At 48.0% G+C, this 22,174-nt stretch overlaps 2 protein-coding genes across 3 annotated transcripts; one reads left to right on the top strand and one right to left on the bottom strand.

Annotated features, from left to right (window-relative positions):
• The first annotated feature begins 420 nt into the window (after window positions 1-420).
• On the top strand, window positions 421-3,604 carry LOC123070057 (uncharacterized). Its single transcript, XM_044493071.1, has 3 exons — window positions 421-607; window positions 737-930; window positions 3,163-3,604. The coding sequence occupies exons 2-3, from the start codon at window positions 749-751 to the stop codon at window positions 3,347-3,349; spliced, it is 369 nt and encodes a 122-aa protein (XP_044349006.1). The 5' UTR covers window positions 421-607; window positions 737-748; the 3' UTR covers window positions 3,350-3,604.
• Window positions 3,605-3,856: 252 nt separating this feature from the next.
• LOC123070056 (SUN domain-containing protein 5) lies at window positions 3,857-6,339 on the bottom strand. Of its 2 annotated transcripts, none has more exons than XM_044493070.1 (4): window positions 5,838-6,339; window positions 4,561-5,735; window positions 4,375-4,460; window positions 3,857-4,291 (listed from the first exon to the last, which is right to left on the bottom strand). In XM_044493070.1, exons 1-4 carry the CDS (start codon window positions 6,055-6,057, stop codon window positions 4,066-4,068), a joined length of 1,707 nt encoding a protein of 568 aa, XP_044349005.1. In that variant the 5' UTR covers window positions 6,058-6,339; the 3' UTR covers window positions 3,857-4,065. The 2 variants fall into 2 exon arrangements, with proteins under 2 accessions (XP_044349005.1, XP_044349004.1); XM_044493069.1 differs by having other exon boundaries at window positions 4,558-5,735; window positions 5,838-6,338.
• Between the last annotated feature and the right edge of the window lie 15,835 nt (window positions 6,340-22,174).

The raw sequence follows: 22,174 nt of genomic DNA, 5'->3' as shown, positions 1-22,174 counted from the left end.
CCACTATATCTGGCCATGGGCCGGGCCGGGCCGGGCTTGGGCCGGGCCTAAGAAAGCCCATGGCAAAAAACTGAGGCCCGGGCCCTCCCAGGCCCTACCATCGGGCCTACTTTTCAAGCCCAAGCCCGCCCATCTGGTAAAAAGCCCTGAAAAGCCCTTAGGGCTTAGGGCCATGGGCCGGGCCTCTTCCTTAAAATATCGGTATGCCAAGCCCAAGCCCGTCCAGGCCCTGCTGGTGGGCTCAAAACTCAGGCCCTAGCCTGGCCCACGGGCAAGCCCATCGGGCCTAGGCCCTGGATTTTAGGGCCGGGCCTGGATGGACCGACAGGGCCGGGACTGAGATGGCCAGGACTACTCCCCACTATGAGTAGCATGAGGTAAACAACTTCTCCTGCCCAAAACCAATGAAGTGACAATAATACCCTCAACTTCTGGTGGCCAAAACCAGTGAACTGACAATAATACCCTTCGGTCGTTCGCCCACCGTTTTCCCCTCCCATACTTGAGCACCCACACCCCTACCATCCCGCCGCCGTCCTCCTCCCCCCTCCCTCTCGATCTCCTCCCACCTCACCTCCTCCTCGCCTCTTGCCGACGTTTCGTCAAGGTACTTCCCAATCCAAAGCCCTAGCCTCTCCCATCAGACAAACGACTCTCTTCAGCCTAATCCGCCACTAGATCCGCGCAACCAGATCTGATACTTTCGATTTGACCCCTTTCCGCGTGCGCATCGTAGGTTCCGGCGGCGATGGCGGCGAGGCTCGCGCAGCTGCGGACCAAGGCGGCGCAGGCGGCGGAATTCGCCTCGAAGCACGGCGGCGCCTACTACAAGGAGGCGATGGAGAAGAACAAGCAGTACGTCGTGCAGCCTCCCTCCGTGGAGAAGTGCCAGGAGCTCTCCAAGCAGCTCTTCTACACGCGCCTCGCTAGGTAAAGCCCCTGAATGATTTATGTGTCCAACCGTCTGTACATGTGGTGTGGTTCCAATCGGGGCTGTTGCGCAGTATCAGTGGATCTGCTTGTGCTTGTAGCAACGGGGGTGGTCATGGTGTGGTTGAGGTTTGCCCCGTAATTGCCTACCATCTCTATTACTGCCTGCCTAGCTGGACCGGATCGTAGTATGGGGTGGTCCACTCGTGTCTGTGGCAATGTGTGGCCTTCTACGGTTAGTTATCGATGTATTTGGTGGATACAAACTTCTTTACATAAATTAGATATAAAGTGTTCAATGTATAGCCTCTGCCACTTGTGACTGGACGATTGAGCGATTGTCTAGTTCTTCACTTTCTGCACTATTTATGAACTTTAGCATACGGGAATTTTGGAGATCTCTTGTATGTGCCATCCACAATGTAGCTCAAATCTGAGTGGTTGGGGGAAGACCGTTGCTACATCAGCAATTTCTAGTTAGCCGGGGCTTATGCTTTTTTTTTGACTGTGAGCCGGTGCTTATGCTTTGCTAGGCAGGGACTATGCTAATTGCTCACATGATGCTTACTCTGGGCAGCTACCAGGACAGAGCAATTCAGCTAGGTGTGCGTGGTGGGACAGTGTCGCCTGCTCCTAACTGGATGACCCTCTTGTAGAGCACTATTTATGATTGCTAAACTTTGTATGTGGATGGAGATGCACCTTTGTTCCTTGAAATGATAACTGTCACTTAAATCGAACAAGATATGCAATGTTCAATAATTGGTTTTAATGGATAAATCACAATTCTGCAAGTCATGCAATGTGTGAGGGAAATATGTCTGTCCTGGAGTTGGCACAAGTTTGAGATTTCGTAATGGAAACAATATATGCCATGCTTATGCCTGATCACCTGTGCAGCTTTATTTTGTTGCTATGTTTTTTATATTTTTCTTTGACCCATGTTGCATGGAGACATCACAGATGTAGCATAAAGGACGATTGTTTAGGTGAAAGCATAGTCTCTTGTGAAGTCGATATATCATAAATAAAAGGTAATCTACTATGTATGATATTCGAGAAGTGAGTCTTAGCACATATAGCTCTCTGTGAAACATTTGTCATTTTTCTGCATGTTTGCAAAGAAATCGATTCAACTGTTGCCTGCAAATATTTCATCAAAATATCATGCTGATCTGAGTTATTGGCAAGAAGAGTGTAGGATATTTCTACATGTATGGGCAGGTTTGACTGACTGACATAGTAAAACCTTGAGTTTCGTTGCTTCTTGACTTCTGTATGTTTTGAATCTTTGGTCTTATTAGCTACTTTGTGCAAAAAGTGCAACCTCAGTCAAGTGCATCCGTATTCTGGTTGTGTGTTGTTGTTGTTGTTGTTGTTTACATTTCGAGGTATCCATGAGTGGTTATATAATCCAGATTCATGTGGTCCTTTTTGGAAATATTATGAACTTCACTCTAGTAGTTTGAGATATAGGATGGGATGGACACTTGACCTGGTCATAACCTTGTTTTGCTGAACCAGAGAACTAGCTGAGTTCGGTTTCAAGCAAACTTACATCACCAGTTGAATCATGATTGATACATTCATATATTCCTTTAACGATGACTTAACCAGCGGTTTAGTTTGACACAATATGATTAATCAAGATTGTTTGCCAATTTGAACTGTTCAATGCATTGTTTTCCAACTTGCATTCCCTATCACAGATTTTTATTTGACATTGTGGCAAATGCTGTGCCATGAGCCATGTTTACCTTGGTAATGCAACTTCCAGATGGTACGCGGTACAATAGTGATTAGTTGTTGTGTGTGGTAGGAAGACCAGACTACGGCTGCACTTGTAGGAGAGGACTAAACGTGTATTTTTCCGTGTTGAGAACTGGGCTTCAGCTGGCCAGTGGTGTGATTGCATGGGAAGCCCATGTTCAAGGCCTGGTCGCTGCAGTAGTGGTCATGGCTGTTCTTCATAACCAATACTAAGCCACATGGGCTAGTTCCCCATAGGCCCGGTTCTCCATTTGGTATATTTACGCTTTTGCTATCTTCAAATGGAGTGCAACACTATATCTTTCATGAGCCGTAATTTGATGATGCACAGCTATGCTGATCAGTGCAAGGAATTTTGCTTGTTTTTCCTTGCCGCTGTGAATGTTTTCTATTGTGCTTAAGCCATTCCTTTGTTCTCTGGAGTCTGATCAGTGGCTTGTATATATTTGCTGTTTTCTTCAGTCTACCAGGCCGCTATGAAGCATTGTGGAAGGAGGTTGATGGTGTCAAGCAGCTTTGGAAGAATAGGAAGGAGCTCAGGGTGGAGGACCTTGGAATTGCAACACTGTTTGGGGTTGAGCTTTATGCATGGTTCTGCATAGGCGAGATTGCAGGCAGAGGATTCACCTTAACCGGCTATAAGGTCTGAATTAGATGCCGAGGCGCGCCTTATAAATACTGTTAGCTGATGCTTGTCGAAATTACCTGTCTTGTTTCACAATTTTGTTTCTGAAAAGTTTCAGTGCTGAATGCCAGCAAGACGAGCACACAATTGCAACAGTGCCTCAATAATTTGCTCGCTCAATTGTCCATTATTTTTTTTGTGGTCTGTAACTTGTTCCACTGACGCCTGCTGCACCACTCTTGTGTTGTCTGGTATGAAATGAACCCATTTCTCGTTGCAGACGAAAGTATTGCATGACCTTTTTCATTGGTTCCTCGTTATGTCTTCCATAGCGGTCTTGTAGTTTAACAATGAAAAAAATAGCGCGCTACAGCAAAATAGCGGCGACCTAAAAATATGCTATTAGCATGCTATAGCGTGCTATTGGCGAGATGTTGTACACCGATATATTTAGCGAGGCAATTCTCAATATGCTATAGCGTGCTATTAGCGACGCTATAGCGTGCTATTTTTTTCAGTGAGTTTAAGCAGTGATGGTTGAAAGCCTCGCTAACACACCGCACAGTATTCCCATTTTTCTTGTACTTTATTTCTCTTGTAAAACAAGACTAACTGTGCTAAACGAGGGGAGAATTAGATTGCCTAATGACTTGCTAAGTCATAACATGACCAGAAAGAAGGTAACGAGGTCTAGCTCGCAAAGGAGTCATTATTATTATTCTATATGCCTAACAAATCATTCAGCTGTAGAGCAGCACGATGAGGGTGGTGAGGCTGCTGGCCGCCAACACGAGCATCCACCCCGTCCCTGCCCCGTCCTCCTCCTTGCTGGCGAAGAGCAGCAGCAAGCGGTCGCACGCCAGCTTGAAGAGCGCGACGCACGCCAAGAAGAGGCTGATGGAAAGCACCGACAGCTCCTTGTTCTGAAGCGTCTCCTGGATGCTCCTCATCTCCTCCACATCCCACCTGCGCGCACATCCACGTCAAAACAATCCCGATCCGGCCGCTTTACCTCGTCGCGTATCATGGCATGGGTGATGGGTCCTTGCCTCATCGCCGCGTTCTCCCTGACCAGATGGTCTAGTTTCCTCGAGACGCTTGATTTCCAGTCCCTCAGCTCTCCCACATCCCTCGCCTGAACCAAAACGAGAGACAACAAAAGAAATTCAAACCACTTGCCCTTTCAGTTGCATGCATCACACAAGGTTGGGGCGAACGAACTGAGTACGTACCACCTTGTCCTTCCACTCCACCAGCTCCTCCACGTCCGCCTTCATCTTCTCCAGCTCCTTGCCTGTCTGCGTCAGCCCGTTGTGCAGGTCCGGCAGCTTGCCGCCGTACCTCTGGTTCAGCATCTTGGTGTAGTCCTCCAGCGTCGACAGCCCCAGCTCCAGGGACCTCAGCTTCTGCATCAGGATCTTGAGCACCACGTCGCCGTGCACCCGCCCCGTCGCCTGCTTCACCGCCTCCTTGCCCTGCGCCTGCGCGGGCTTCCCGTCCGCCACCCTCGAGCCGTTGTTCTTGGCCACGTCGCCGGCGCTGTCGTTCCGCCCGCTGCCCTCCACCTGCCTGGCGTTGACCTGGGAGCCGGCGGTGTCGTTGTGGCCGCTGTCCTTACGGGCGTCGGCGGCGGCCTTTGCGGCGTCCGCGTCGGGGCTGTGGCTGACGACGAAGTCCTGCAGCATCCGCTCCACGGCGTCGATGCCGTACACCTCGAGGTAGCTGAGGATGCAGTAGAACCCGGAGCCGTAGTGGCTGACGAGGCGCAGCCGGAGGTAGCGCGTCCACCGGGGCTCCGCCAGCACGAAGCGCTGAGCGTGCTTGGCGTTCTCCGCCGTGAACCGCCCCAGCAGCTCCCACGCCTCCCCCGGGTAGCTCAGGCTGCCGTACAGCTCCAGGTCTCTGAAGTTGGAGGAGTAGTGCTCCAGGTTAGCCAGCGCCACGGTGTGGACCAGCGTCTCCTCGGAGAGCTGCACCACGACGAACTTGTCGTCAGCGGAGCACGGGTTGCGGAGGTAGCGGTCCTTGTCGCCGTCGAGGATGTTCGAGGCGCCCTTGGCCTCCTTGTTATGGGCGAGCACCTTGGCTCCCTTGGACGCCGCCGCGTAGTTGTACTCGGCGCCGCTAGGCTCGAGGCGGTGCGTGGCGCCGTCGGCGACGCGCTGGTGGTGCCGGCCGCTGTCGTTGTCGGCCTTGCCCTGCAGGATGCGGCTCCGGAACTCGTCCAGCTCCACAAAGGCCGCCTCGGTCGACGAGTTGCCGCCGCTTGCGTTGGACGGTGGTAGCGCTTCAGCTGGGCGGTGCGGCGAGGAGGAGGATTGGCACGTCGGGGAGGAGGCGTTATCGGCCGGGAATATGTATGCCTCCAGTGGCATGACCTTGCAGTAGTTGTCGCGCTCGCCGTAGAAATCTGCGCCGACCGATCCACCGGTTCATTCAACCACGCAGACATGACGACGAGACGGATCGGCATCGCGGCATCGAAGGGAAGGGGATAGAAGAAGATAGTTACCGGAAGGGTCGTCGGTCTGGCTGTTGAGGAACTGGGAGCGCAGGAGGAAAAGGAGACACCAGACGGAGAAGACGACCGAGACCGACACCTCGCGGAGGCCGCCGTCCATGGAGAGCACATCCGTTACCGCCGTCGGCCCGCCGCCGCCTCCCCTGTGCTGATGAGCCCCTCCCCCACCGCCTTTTCCTCCTCCGCCTCCTTCTCTCTTCTTCTTGCTCATGCATGCACCACCTACCTACGACGACGTGCCTGCCCACGGTGATCACCAATTGACGGGTCGATCGTTCTCTTTCGTCTCTCCTTCCCTTCCACACCACATGCACATGTACGGTGGGACGGTACGTTGTCGCCCTCAGCGCATGCAGCTTCACCGGGGGTCGATCCAAACGCGCGTGAGGGAGAGGACGGGAAGAGATAGAGAGGAGGAGAGGCCGGGCGAGCAGGAAGCCAGGAACCGCTGGGGAGCAAAAGATGGAGCGGCAACTTAGGAGGTGACCGAGTGCGCAGTGGCAGATGATGGTCATCGATGCGCGCGGCGGCGGCATCGGCATGCATGGTGTCTGCAAATCGGCTCCCCCCTCCCTCTCTCTTTACAGATATGCTAATTCTCATCCATTAACTATATGTAAGTTACCTGATTTTTAAATTTGGGCAAGTCCATTTTCTACCTAAATGATAAATGGCACACGTGTGCACGAAGACACTTCGTCCTGACGTTGTTGTAATCATCTGATGATGATCACGGATCTTAAAGCAGGACCGGTTGACACATCATCTAACTGGCTCGTTGGAGCGCTATGCCATCCCCCGAACAGGAGCATGGCGCCCGGCGGGGGATCGGGCTGACGGCGAGGGAAGGCGCGCGCGGCTGCTGGGGTTCGAGCTGCTGAGGCGGAGGCGGAGAGCACCGCGCTTGGAGCTGCACCGTCGGCCCGCATCGGCGTGAGCAGGAGCACCACGGCCGCGGTGGCACGAATGGGGGCAGCTCCGACCCGAGTGGAGCCACGGCGGCGCGAGCGGGGGCACCTCCGGCGCGAGCAGGGGCCGCGGTTATGCGAGCGGGGGCAGCTCCGGCCCGAGAAGGGGCCGCGGTGGCGCGAGCGGGGGTAGCTCCGACGTGAGCAGGGGCCGTGGCGGCACGAGCAGGGGCAACTCCGGCGCGAGCAGGGGGCACCATGACCGCGCTGTAGAAGCCCTCGCCCTCAGCCCCGGAGGACGAGCTCGAGTGGCTCCGGCAATGCGCCGGGGAGGGCGACCTCCAGTGGCTCCAATGCTGCGTGGGGGCCGCGACCAAGTGCTTCACCATTGGCGTGTGGCAAGTGCGGGCTTGCACACTTATCTGTCCTCGTTCGCATCCGCATCCCAGGTCAAGGTGCTCCCTTCGCTTGCTCGCCGCTGTGGTAGCGGGCTGATCCATTTTGTTTATTGCTCTGTGTGGCGTGGTGTGTGTAGGAATTATGAATTTTTGTAGTTTACACATTTTTGAATTTTATCATGTCCATGTCAATTTTGCATAAAATGTGTTTTCAAAATGTCCCTGTGGCAAAAAACATCTCAGACGTAGGCATATGGCAAGTTTGAGTAAGCTCATGTCAAGTTTGGTTCCTCTAGGATCGTTGTTGACGGAGTCGATGTACCTCAGCGGCAGGTCCATGTATGCGATAGCTTTGATATCCCACCTCCCATGTTCAATTCATAGTTGCCATGGCAAAATAGATGCCCAGCTTTTGTAACCCCCCACCCCCGCCCCCGCCATGCCCAGTTTTTGTTTTGTTTTAGTAGTGTGATCACATGTCAAGTACATCACATAGCTCCTTTTTGCCATGGCAAATTAGCTAGTTAGAATAATTTTGCCACGGCAATTTTTAGATGTTTTTTTCCCACACACCATTCTAAAAGATGTTTTCTCACCATGACAAATTAGAATGTTAGCCATATCACTTCTTCAAATTTTATACGGCAAATTTGGTTTATCGATCACGGCAAATTTAGTAACTGACCATGGCAAATTTAAATTTATGTTTTTCTTGGCATGGCAAATTTATCTTCATCACGATGGCAAATTTACTTAACATACATGTGCGAGTGAACCAATTTGCCATGGTTTCATTTCCCATGAGAGCATTGTGATCTCATGAAGTCCATCACATTCTTGTCTTTCAAACATGGCAATTTTCAGCTTTCTTTGTAGTGCTCTCATGGCAGGTTCTTCAAATTTTGCTATTTTTATATTTGAAATGGCAATTCTATCTTTGTTGACATGGAAAATATAACTACACATCCATGGCAGATTTCACTCTGTTTCTCCTCTGTAAATTTTACTTTCACAAACAAGGCAAATTTAGTTAAGTAATCATGGAAAATTTAGTTTATTGGTCATTGCAAATTTAGTTTTCAAATCATGACAAATTTAGTTTACATGAATTTTCACCATCGCAAGTTTTGATACGATTCCGCCATGGCAAGTTTTGATACGAATCTACATGGCATGTTTTCATGTTCATACTTGATTTTTCAATTTTTTGTGTTCTTCCACACATGGCAAATTCATCGTACAAATCTGCCATGGCAATTCTTGATACGAATTTGCCATGGCAAGTTTCTCGTTCATACTTGATTCCAATTTTTTGTGTTTTTTCACACATGGTAAATTCATCATGGAAAACATGGCAATTCTTGATAAGAATTTGTCATGGCAAATTTTCTTGTTCATACTGGATTTGAACTTTTTGAACGGGATCATGGAATTTCTTCTCTTTTTTGCAACAAGGAAATTTTCTTTTGAACGGGACCATGGCAAATTTAGTGCATGCATCATGGGAATTACAGTTTATGGATCATGGCATTTTTTAGTCTATGCATCATACAATTTTTCTGTTTTGGTAGTGACGAGATCTCAAACAGTATGATCCCTGTGCATCAGTGTCATCCCTGGATCGGTAATGTTGACACGCACAGTACTCGAGGATTTATAACAGAGTAGCAATCACACACATATTACATCGAATGTCCCAAAAAAGAACTTATTACAATAATACTCCCTCTGTAAACTAATATAAGAGCGTTTAGATCACTAATTTAACAATCTAAACGCTCTTATATTAGTTTACGGAGGGAGTATGGCTTAATGCCATCTAAAATCGATAACAACGGAAGGCTTGGAAGATAAAGTGAGTCCATCAACTCCAACGGCATAGCTGAGGGTAAGACAACGACCTATGGCACCTTACTCGTCGTCTGAAAAGTCTGCAACATGAAAAGTTGCAGCCCGAAATGGGTCAGCACATGGAATATGCTGGCAATGTAACACATAGGGTAATAAACAGAATAAATGCTATCACTACATGCATATATGGTTGGTGGAAAGCTCCATGGTTACAGTTTTGCGAAAAGCCAAATTTTCCCTTTATTTAACTATCATGGTGGTTGTTAAACATTGAGAAGGTTCCTCCAACTCAATCCCAATTAAGCATCATCATTAAACCCAACAAATTAAATTTAGAGTGACGAGATCAACATGATAATCCAAGAACTAGATACTCAAAACGTTCATAATCGGAGACACGACTAACCATGATTAGTTTGTACACTCTGCAGAGGTTTGCGCACTTTTCCCCACAAGACTCGAATACATCCACGGTCGGAGATTCGAGACACAGTCTTTCTAAAACAATAACTCTTTACTCTGGGTGGACAGTTACACCTACTTTCCCCTACATCTGCTAGCCAACCACTGAAAGAGGTCTTGCAACATATTCAACTATGCTAGAGCCCATAATAGTTTGTGGCTGCACACGGAAGTTTCTAGCTTGAATAATCTTATGATCCCTTTGATCCTAGGTGGCGGACCGTAGGATGATTACGGGTACTCCGGGATATCCTAGGACAACACTAGATTCTCTAGGTGCCCTGACAACCACTGGGTACTCCAGGGTGCCTCAAGCAATCCACCCAGATGTGTATTATAGTGGCCACCTTAAGTTAACCATTAATTACCAATACTCACATCTGTCATGGATCACTCAAACCAAACCACGTCTATGAGCATAGCATTGCAGTATAAGCATCATGTAGAAGTGACTCCCAAAGGTTTGATAATAAACAGGGCAATAGGTTCTACCTCATCATCTACTTCCCAAAACCCATATATTAATCAGATCCTAACCACGCAATTGTTTGAGGGTTGATCTAATGCAATAAAACTGGGTAGTAAAGATGTATGATCAAAGTGTTACTTGCCTTGCTGATGATCCGTGAAACCTAGAGACTCGTAGTAGCACGCTTCACACTTCGAGTACTCTATTGCAAACAAGCAAACATACAATAAGCACTCAATCTAAAAGCATGGGTAAAACTCAAATAAGAGATCTAACCAGAAAGTTCAACTTAAGAACTCTGGTTTGCAAAAAGAATCAAATCAAACGAAGCAACAAAACTCAAACCGCGAAAGAAACAAGATTCGTTTACTAATCTGGACTAAAGTCAAATTTTACAGTACCAAAATCTTGTTCAAGTTGTTTAATCAGAAAGAGGGCTTCGAGACAAAGATCTTAGCGCTTGAATCGCCTGATTCCGATAAACGAGCGAAAAGATAAACTAAAATGAAAAACAGGGCAGAAATCGCGATCGAAAATAATTGCGAAAAAACCCTGAAAAAAGAAAAACTGACGAACAGACTAACGAACGAACGTTCGCTGTCTGCGGCTAACGGGTGAACTCCGTTCGTTAAAACGAACGTACGGACGGGCATCCGCTAAATAAAATAAACCGACAAGAACAGAATAAAACCGATCTAATCTAAAAAATGAAACTAGGGTTTCTAAAAAAACTGAACGGTTTTAAAATAAAACCGAACGACGGCGGCGACAACGTATACCTCCGGCGAGGCTCCGGCGAGGCGGGGCGGCTCCGGCGGGGTTCTGCTGCGGCGTCAGGGCTCCGGGGCGGCGCGGTCGGCGGTGGGGCGGCGGGGCGACGGCGAGGCGATGGCGGCTTGCGGGCGGGGCGGCTCCGACAGGCGGCGGCGGAGGCGTCGGGTGGTGGGGCGAGGTGGTCTGGAGGCGGCGGTATTTAAGATGGGGCGGGGTGGCGGCGACTTGGGCAAGGGGGCGGCGGCGAGGCGGCTCGGGGTCGGACTCCCAAGTCCGGCGGGCGCACGGCGAGGCGAGGAGGCGGCGCTAGGCGGGCCGGCCTGCTCGGCTGGGCCTTTGGCCTAGTCGAGCGGAACTTTTTTTAAATAGATTTCGCCGAACAAAACAAATCCTAGAAAATAAAATAAAAAAAAATCTAAAAATACCAAAACAAATTTTCACCGTCTAAATAAAATATTTAGAACAAGATGAACATTTTCTTGACCTAAAAATGCAATTTTGAAAACGTGCAATTTGTCTAATTCAAATAAAATTGCAATAAAATCCCAATAAAACTTTTTATTTGATTTAATATATTTTCCTCGAATGTTTCATTTATTTTGGAGAAGTCATATTATCTCCTCTCATATATTTTTAATAAGAAATATTTTTGAAGAGAAAAATAATTAAAACCAAAATGATCCTTGTTTCTCTATTCGAGAAAATTCAAATATGAAAACGATGAAATCCCCAACTCTCTCCGTGGGTCCTTGAGTTGCTTTGAATTTCGAGGATCGCGAAATGAAATGCAATAAAATATGATATGCATGAATGATCTAAGTATAAAATTCCAAATTGAAAATTTGGGATGTTACAAACCTACCCCCCTTAAGATGAATCTCGCCCTCGAGATTCAGGTTGGCTAGAAAATAGGTGCGGGTGGTCCTTCCGTAGGTCTTCCTCTCGCTCCCAGGTGGCTTCATCCTCGGTATGGTGGCTCCACTAAACTTTATAGAACTTGATAACCTTGCTGTGGGTGACTCGGCTGGCAAACTCGAGAATCTTAACTGGTTTCTCCTTGTAGGTCAAATCGCTATCCAACTGAATCGCTTCCAGCGGCACTGTATCTCTCAGAGGGATATCGGCCATCTCTGCATGGCACTTCTTCAACTAGGAAACGTGGAAACATCATGAACTCCTGACAATCCTTCTGGCAATTCCAGCTTGTAAGCAACTCCTCCCATACGGTCCAATACTTTGTAGGGTCCCACAAAACGTGGTGCTAACTTTCCCTTAACTCCAAAACGTTTAACTCCTCTAAGTGGGGACACACGAAGATATACTCTATCTCCGACTTCGTAAACTGTCTCCTTGCGTTTAGAATCCGCATAGCTCTTCTGCCTGGAGTGGGCTACCTTGAGTCTATCGCGAATCAGCTTAACCTTCTCTTCAGATTCTTTAATCAAATCTGGTCCAAACAACTGACGGTCTCCAACTTCATCCACAACAACGGTGTCCTGCACCTCCTTCTGTGCAAAGCTTCGAAAGGGGCCATCTTCAAACTGGCTTGATAACTGTTATTATAAGAGAACTCTGCATATGGCAAATTGTCGTCCCAACTAGATCCATAATCTAGCGCACAAGCTCTCAACATGTCCTCCAGAATCTGATTGACTCTCTCGATCTGTCCATCTGTCTGTGGATGAAAGGCTATACTGAATTCTAGCCTGGTACCCAAAGTCTCATGCAACTGATTCCAGAACTGTGAGGTAAACTAGGTTCCTCTGTCTGATACAATAGTCCTTGGAACTCCATGCAGACATACGATCCTGGTCATGTATATCTTGGCCAACTTAGCACTGGTGTAAGTGGTCTTCACTGGGATGAAATGAGCTACTTTCGTCAATCGATCGACCACAACCCATATCGAGTCATAGCCTGAACGAGTCCTGGGCAATCCCGTGATAAAATCCATGCCTAGCTTATCCCACTTCCATTCGGGTATCGACAATGGCTGTAGCAATCCTGCTGGCTTTTGATGCTCTGCCTTCACTCTCTGACATACATCACAAACTGCTACATACTCCGCAATATCCTTCTTCATTTCCGTCCACCAGAAACTGTCCTTCAAATCCAGATATATTTTGTATTTCCTGGGTGAATCGAATACGACGAATCATGGGCCTCATGCAGAATCAACTTTCTGATCTCCGGGTCATTAGGCACATATACGCGGTCCTCAAACCATAAGGTATCATGCTCATCCTCACGAAATCCTTTAGCCTTTCCTTTGCTCATCCTTTCCTTTATCTCGACAATCTCCTTGTCTGTCTTTTGGGCTTCTCTGATCTTATCCATCAAAGTAGACTGAATCTCCAATGCTGCTACATAGCCTCTCTAAACTATCTCCAAACTTAGCTCGTGAAGATCCTCTGCTAACTCCTTAGGCAATTCTGAAAGGGCTAGTAATCGACTAGAGGGGGGGAGGGAGGTGAATAGGCGATTTTTATGAAAGTCTTCTAAACATGGGAGTTTCAAAGACAAACAATATAAACAACACTATTCAAATGCAGCGGAAGGTCGACTACACTAGACAAGCCATAGTCAAGAATTCAATGGAGTGAAAGCAAGAAGACTAATAGCAGCTAGGTAGTAAATATCAGGATGGAAGATATTATGAAGCCAATCAGAACAGACAGTCACACAGTGAAGTCAAACATATAATGCAAGCAGGCAATGACTTCACGAGGACAAACTGTAAGTAAAGAGAGGTAAGAGATAGAACCAGTGGCTTCAGAAGGACAGGGATTTGTTCGACCAGTTCCAGTTGCTGTGACAACTGTACGTCTGGTTAGGGAGGCTGAGATTCAACTCAGAAGACCGCGTCTTCACCTTATTCCCCTTGAGCTAAGGACACTTAGTCCCCGCCCAATCACTCTGGTAAGTCTTCAAGGTAGACTTCCGAACCTTCACAGACTTCGTTCACCGGCAATCCATAATGGCTCTTGGATGCTCAGAACGTGATGCCTAACCAGCTGGAGGATTCACAGTCCTCAAGTGTAACAAGTCTTCAGATCACGCGGACAGAAAGACTTCAGTGATGCCAAACACTCTTTGGGCTTTGGGTGGTTTGGGCTTTGTCCTTGCAAGGATTCTCTCTCGAAAGCTTCGACGGTGGGTTGCTCTCAAACGGCAAAAGCCGTGTACTAACTCTGAGCAGCCACCAATTTATGGTGTAGGGAGTGGGCTATTTATAGCCGCTGGGCAACCCGGCCGGATTTGTCCGAAATGACCCTGGGTCACTAAGGAACTGACATGTGTCACAACGGTCAGATTTCAGACGCACGCGGCAGCTTGACTTGGGGTACAGGTAAAGCTAACTTATCGGACACATGATAATATTTGCTCTCATTGTCTTCGCTCGAAGACATAGGATTTGGTTTGAGGATCACTTCAGTCACTCTGACTTTGTTCACTTGGACCCCACTTAATAGTGCGGTGGTTTCTATGACTCAACAAAGAAGTAAAGGAAACAACGAAACAACTAAGTCTTCGCACTCCATAGTCTTCACTCAATATCTTCTCGTGTCATAGTCTTCAATGTGAATATCTTCACAGACCACCATTGTCTTCAATGTCTTCACACATTTTTAGGGGTCATCTCCGGTAGGTAAACCGAATCAAGGAGGGACTACTACCTGTGTTATCCTGCAATTCTCACAAACACATTAGTCCCTCAACCAGGTTTGTCGTCAATACTCCAAAACTAACTAGGGGTGGCACTAGATGCACTTACAATCTCCCCCTTTTTGGTGATTGATGACAAACTGGTTGAAGTTTTCAACGGGGATAAAAGTATGTGAAATTGTAAGGATTAAGATATTGTCTTCATAGATGGCAAAAAGGCTCCCCCTGAAGATGCGCATATTAATGTTTTGCGTTGGAATGCAAATGCACATGGCAGGTTGTACTTGTGGAGATCCTCTTCACCGTATGAAGACAATACAACATGCATGAACAGATATACAGGAATAATGACATGCATAATGAAAAATGGACGTCTGCGGAATGAGTTCATGCGGGATTTATCATCGCATCACACTGAATAGCAGAAAAAGTAGCAGACGACCATCAAGTTTAAGTGTTACAACTCAAAGAACCAAATGTAGCAAAACGAGAGTTGTAAGTACTAGGCAAAAGTATAGCAACCACCCGTCAGGACCCGCTTGAAGACTATCAACCTATGCTTCTCCCCCTTTTGTCAGTAAGGACCAAAAAGGTTTGAAGACATAGGCTCTACTCGTTCCCATGAGGAGTAGGTGAAGCAGCAGGGTCATCGTTGAGGTTTGGTGGTGCAGAAGAACATGGTGCAGTGTTGATACACGCTGATGTCGGCAGTGGTGAAGTAGCATCATCGGCTTCATCAATAACTCTGACATTTACTGCGGCTGCAGACGAAGAGTATTCTGAATCTTCAAGAGACGGGGTTCGACGTAAAACCGCATTCCTGGGAGGAGTGGAGTCAAACTTGAATCTTTTGTTGAAGCCATCGTCTTGAAGATCAGCTTCAGCACTGAGCAGTGTCAAACCCTTCCAAGTCCCCCGACAGGTTTCATGAGTGACAAAGGCATTCTTGGTGGCAAGATTACGAATGCGATTGATATCCACCAAGAGGCTTTGCATTTGTCGCTTCTGCCAGTAATGATGCTTATCTTGTTTTTTATGCGAAGCCACAAGAAGCTCGTGGTCATTGAGCACACGGGATCGTTTGTGAGTTCTTGGAGCAATGGTGCTTTCTGTGGCTTCAGTACGTGCACGGCGAGTGTTGCCGACCAGTGGATAAACACGAGAAGCAACCTAAACACCCTCAACATGCTGGGCAAAGCTCTGACGATCTATATTGTGAAGATATAGTGCTTCCTTGGCAGGCTCTGGGTAAATGGCTTCAATGGACATATCAGCCTCTGGTAAAAATATGAGATGGTTACGAGCAGAGGGCTGATAGTCAATGGCAAAGTGGAGCTTGATTAGACGCATGATCCAAGGAGCATAGAACTTCAGACCAAAAATGTCAGATCCAGATGCAACAAACTGGCGAATAAAGAAATCTTGAGTATTGAAGCTTTTTCCATTGAGTATGTAGAAGACCAAAGTCTTCATTGCACCTTCAAGCTTTGCTGAGGAGGAATGCCCCTTGATCGGCCATAGAGTTCGCCGAATGATATGATAGATAGTGCGGGGCAGATACTCTAGGTCTTCAACAAGGAATTCCTTGGGATACTCAGCATCCTGGGGCAGTGGCTTCATCATACTAAGCATCTGGCTCATGTTGGGCTCAGGCTTCTGAAAGATGCTCTCCAATGCATCACAATGAAGCTGACAACCAGGTTCATACAGTTCGCCTGGAGTGGAGAGGCCGGTAAGCTCAATGAGATCAAAGGCTTTGGCTTCAGGATGAACGTTGCCCGTCATCCACCCAAGGACCCATGTCGTTGCATAGAATTGCAGGAGAAGCTCTTCATTCCAATGTTCCTTGTCAGTGAAAAACTGCAGAAGACTAGCATCACGAAAGCAGTCTAGGGCTTCTTCAAGGCAGGGCAGACCAACAATGGCTTCAGTGTCCAGACGCATATGAGGAAATATGCGCTCCTGATTGTATAGAATACATGAGTAGTAGCTGTGCTGATGATAGCTCCAGAACCGATCTGATGATATTCTTGGCTTGGAATATGGGTTCTTGCCAGAATCGAAGAAGGTGTTGTGTGCAATGAAGCCGTTGACATTGAATGAGCTTGGTGCCTATGCAGTACCTGGGAACCTTGGCAGCCTTGGTTTTGGCTTCTGAACCTGAGGCCTGTGCTCTACATGATAGTCAAACTGAGGTCCAGGAGCAGGCGGAGGAATCAAAATTGGCCATCTGACAGGAAGAAGCTCGCCTTGGTAGAATGCATGCTCAATTGTGTGGGGCCTTGGAGGCGGAACAGGAGCAGTGGCATTAGCAGAGGCTTCAGGCTGCACATTCATTGCAGGTGGAGCATTGGCTTCATTCACATTGTTAACTTGAGGCGCCACATTGGCTTCAGTCATGACAACGTCATTGGCTTTAGTGACGATGTTGGTGGCCGCCTCAGTATTCGCAACCTCCACTTGAGGAGCTAGAGGGTTGGGCACATCCACGTTCTCCTAGAGAACAACTTCTTGGGTAGTAGGGGGAGTAACAACAAGCTCTTCTTGTCTTTCTTCTATTGATGCAGCTAGAATCTCTTCAGAAGCATTAGCTTCGGACACAGGAATCGTCACAGAAGGATTGTCTTCAGGAAACACTTGATGTGCCACTGAGCTGGATTGGTGTGAATCCTCTTCTATGATGGTTGTCATGGAGACTTATGGCCTCTGGCCTTTGCGAAGCCGTTGATACACGGGCAACGCTTTCGGGGATGGTGTGGTATCCATGTAATTGTCGTCATTGACAATTGGACTGGGACCTTGCGTTGGTGAAGGACGAGGTGTACTTGGTGAGTCTTGAACTGGGGTTGCTGGTTGGGGGCGATCAGCCCATGAGGCATCTTGTAAGATTGGCGTCATAGGACGACCAATACTGATGGTTTCGCTGTTCGTGTGAACAGGCAATGATACCGTGTGGCGCTGAATCTGAGGAAGGACTTCATCATCTTCTACATTGTCTTGGGGACCAATGTCTTCAGTCGCGATGGGGTCAACGACTGGAACCTCTTGAGCTTCAGGAGCCTCTGTGGAAGCAGACTCATGAACAATCAATCAATGCTCTTGATTTGCAGATGGAGGGGGAGCAAAAGCAATGGGTTCAACAACAAGGGGCTCTTTGGGAGTAGCCCGATCTCTTTTCTTGGTCTTCCTCTTCTTGAGTGGTGGTGCATCATCTGTGGTGTTTTTGGTTTTGCGCTTTCTGGCTTCGGCTTCAGCTGCCTTGGTTTTCTGCTAATCTGAAGCCACCGTGGAGACTTTAGGCTTCAAGCCTGTCATGCTTGCTGGGAAGATAATGTGAGGTTCTTCCCACCGTGGAGCTTCAGTCCGGGCCACAATGTGCTTCTTCTTTTGCTTGGCAGCCATCTTGGGGTCAACGCCAAGACGCCCAAGAGCCTTGCGCTTTTCAGCTTCGTTGTAAGCCTGAACACACTTAGCAGCAAGAGTTTTCATGCGCTCTCTTGAGCCTTTGGCTTCCTCACATTTCTCGCGAAACGCCTCCTTGAGGTCATTGAGCATCACCTTGAATTTTTGGACATCAGCCACACTCAGCTTGGCTACATGCTTCTTGAACTGTTCCTTCTCAAAATCAATCTTGTGCTTCAGTTCAACAATTCGCTGAGCCAGAGCCAGCTTAGGAGCAATGGCGCCTTGAAAGGAGACGCTGATGCCAATGGGGAGTTAAAGATCATCAAAGCTGAGGTCTTGATTGTCAAACCATTCATCAATGAAATTGTGCAAGATGTTCACATCGAAGAGGGGCAGATCATTGAAGATCTCCGCCTCTTGCTTTTTCTTGATCAGCTGCTCAAGGGCATCATTGCCAAATTCTTCATCTGAAGACAAATCAATGGCTTCAGATTCATTCCTCAGAATGGCAACAAGTGTGAGTGCTTGGCTGTGTCGCTGAACAGGTTTCTTCTGTGGCTTCTCACGCTTCTTGGAGATGCGAGAGAGATCTTCTGAGGTGTTACTGGGAGCAGGAGGGGCAGTTGCCAATGGGTTCACTCGTGAAGCTTTTGGAGCAGCAGATGAGTTTGAAGCTTTAGTCTTCTTTTGCTTCAACGGCTTTGGAGTAGGAGCTAGAGCTCCATCAGTGTCAGCACCATCATCAGAATGATCCACCTTGGCACCTCGGACAGTAATGTGGGTGATGAGGCCAGCAAGGTTGTAGAAGGGGCCGATCCTGTTCTGATTGGCTTCTGAAAGTGCAAATATCCCTAGGTGGTTTTGGTAATTCCTAACAACATATAGCTCATTGAGCTAACATTATTCCAAGATAAATATTTCAGGAAAAGCTCAATGAATGGCATGGCATGGATGAGAAAAGTGGATCCCTCAAAATGCTAAGGAGAAAAGGATTGGCTCAAGCTCAAAAGCTCAAGACTCTACATTTTATATTTTAGTGATCCCAAATCACATTGAGTCTATAGGAAAAGCCAATACTATCAAGGAGGGATGAGGTGTTGCTTAATGAGTTTCTTGCTCCACAGTGCTTAGTGATATGCTCCAAAACCCTCAACTACTTTCTCATACCCACATATGACCTAAACCAACAGTCAAACTCTGCCCCACCGATTCTTTCTACCCGGCGCCACCGAGTTCAGATGTCATAGCCACTGCCACAAACCCTAGTCAAATCGGTCTCACCGATAGGGATCTCAGTCTCAACGAGATGTGTAATCTCTCTGTTTCCCTTCGTAATGTTTCGGTACCACCGAGATGAGCGATTGGTCCCACCGAGATTGCAATGTAAACTCCCTGTTTCCTTTTCGTAACATTTCGGTCCCACCGAAATGAGCGAACCGGTCCCACCGAGTTTACCTGACCAACTCTCTGGTTAGCTTATTACCAAAATCGGTCTCACTGAGTTTGTGTAATCGGTCTCACCGAGATTACGGTATGCCCTTACCCTAACCACATCGGTCCTACCGAGTTGCATGTCGGTCCCACCAAAAATCCTAACGGTCACTAGATTTGCTAAATCGGTCTGACCGAGTTTACCAATTCGGTCCCACCGAGTTTGGCAAGTTGTGTGTAACGGTTAGATTTTGTGCGGAGGCTATATATACCCCTCCACCTCCTCTTCATTCGTGGAGAGAGCCATCAGAACAAACCTACACTTCCAACTTGCTGTTTCTGAGAAGGAACCACCTACTCATGTGTTGAGACCAAGATATTCCATTCCTACCATATGAATCTTGATCTCTAGCCTTCCCCAAGTTGCTTTCCACTCAAATCTTCTTTCCACCAAATCCAAATCCTGTGAGACAGAGTTGAGTGTTGGGGAGACTATCATTTGAAGCACAAGAGCAAGGAGTTCATCATCAACACACCATTTGTTACTTCTTGGAGAGTGGTGTCTCCTAGATTGGCTAGGTGTCACTTGGGAGCCTCCGACAAGATTGTGGAGTTGAACCAATGAGTTTGTAAGGGCAAGGAGATCGCCTACTTCGTGAATATCTACCGTTAGTGAGGCAAGTCCTTCGTGGGCGACGGCCATGGTGGGATAGACAAGGTTGCTTCTGTTGGGGAACGTACCAGAAAATAAAAAAAATTCCACGCATCACCAAGATCAATCTATGGAGTCATCTAGCAACGAGAGAGAGTAGTGCATCTACATACCCTTGTAGATCGCGAGCAGAAGCATTCAAGAGAACGGGGTCGATGGAGTCGTACTCGTCGTGATCCAAATCACCAATGATCCTAGCGCCGAACGGACGGCACCTCCGCGTTCAACACACGTACGGTTGGGGAAGACGTCTCCTCCTTCTTGATCCAGCAAGGGGGAGGGAGAGGTTGATGGAGATCCAGCAGCACAACGGTGTGGTGGTGGAAGCAGCGGTGATCTCGGCAGGGCTTCGCCAAGCTTAGCGAGAGGGAGAGGTGTTAAGAGGGGAGAGGGAGGCACCAGGGACTAGGGTGCGCAACCCTCCCTCCCCCCTCTTTATATAGGGGCCCTGGGGGGGCGGACCCTAGAGATCCCATCTCAAGGGGGGCGGCGGCCAAGGGGGGGAACTTACCCCCAAGCCAAGTGGGGCGCCCCCCACCCCTAGGGTTTCCAACCCTAGGCGCAGGGGAGGCCCAAGGGGGGCGCACCAGTGCACCAAGGGCTGGTTCCCTTCCCACTTCAGCCCACGTGGCCCTCCGGGATAGGTGGCCCCACCCGATGGACCCCCGGGACCCTTCTGGTGGTCCCGGTACAATACCGGTGACCCCAAACTTTCCCGGTGGCCGAAACTGGACTTCCTATATACAAATCTCCACCTCCGGACCATTCCGGAACTCCTCGTGACGTCCGGGATCTCATCCAGGACTCTGAACAACTTTTGGGTTACCGCATACTAATATCTGTACAACCCTAGCGTCACCGAACCTTAAGTGTGTAGACCCTACGGGTTCGGGAATCACGCAGACATGACCGAGACAACTCTCCGGCCAATAACCAACAACGGGTTCTAGATACCCATGTTGGCTCCCACATGTTCCACGATGATCTCATCGAATGAACCACGATGTCGAGGATTCAAGTAATCCCGTATACAATTCCCTTTGTCAATCGGTACGTTACTTGCCCGAGATTCGATCGTCGGTATCCCAATACCTCGTTCAATATCGTTACCGGCAAGTCACTTTACTCGTACCGTAATGCATGATCCCGTGATCAACCACTTGGTCACATTGAGCTCATTATGATGATGCATTAGCGAGTGGGCCCAGAGATACCTCTCCGTCATACGGAGTGACAAATCCCAGTCTCGATTCGTGTCAACCCAACAGACACTTTCGGAGATACCTGTAGTATACCTTTATAGCCACCCAGTCACGTTGTGACCTTTGGTACACCTAAAGCACTCTTACGGTATCCGGGAGTTACACAATCTGATGGTCTAAGGAAATGATACTTGACATTAGAAAATCTCTAGCAAACGAACTACACGATCTTGTGCTATGCTTAGGATTGGGTCTTGTCCATCACATCATTCTCCCAATGATGTGATCCCGTTATCAATGACATCCAATGTCCATGGTCAGGAAAACGTAACCATCTATTGATAAACGAGTTAGTCAACTAGAGGCTCACTAGGGACATGTTGTGGTCTATGTATTCACACATGTATTACGATTTCCGGATAACACAATTATAGCATGAATAATAGACAATTATCATGAACGAGGAAATATAATAATAACCATTTTATTATTGCCTCTAGGGCATATTTCCAACAGTCTCCCACTTGCACTAGAGTCAATAATCTAGTTATATTGTGATGAATTGAACACTCATAGAGTTCTGGTGTTGATCATGTTTTGCTCGTGGAAGAGGTTTAGTCAAGGATCTGCAACATTCAGATCTGTGTGCACTTTACAAATATCTATGTCTCCATCTTGAAAATTTTCACGAATGGAGTTGAAGCGACGCTTGATGTGTCTGGTCTTCTTGTGAAACCTGGGCTCCTCGGCAAGGGCAATGGCTCTAGTGTTGTCACAGAAGAGAGTCATCGGCCCCGACGCATTGGGAATAACTCCTAGGTCGGTAATGAACTCCTTCATCCAGATTGCTTCATGTGCTGCCTTCGAGGCTGCCATGTACTCCGCTTCACATGTAGATCCCGCCACGACGCTTTGCTTGCAACTGCACTAGCTTACTGCCCCACCATTCAAAATATACACGTATCTGGTTTGTGACTTAGAGTCATCCAGATCAGTGTCGAAGCTAGCGTCGACGTAACCCTTTACGACGAGCTCTTCGTCACCTCCATA

This window comes from Triticum aestivum, chromosome 3B, assembly GCF_018294505.1.
Source record: "Triticum aestivum cultivar Chinese Spring chromosome 3B, IWGSC CS RefSeq v2.1, whole genome shotgun sequence".
NCBI lineage: Eukaryota > Viridiplantae > Streptophyta > Magnoliopsida > Poales > Poaceae > Triticum > Triticum aestivum.
This window is presented reverse-complemented; position numbering and strand designations above follow the sequence as displayed.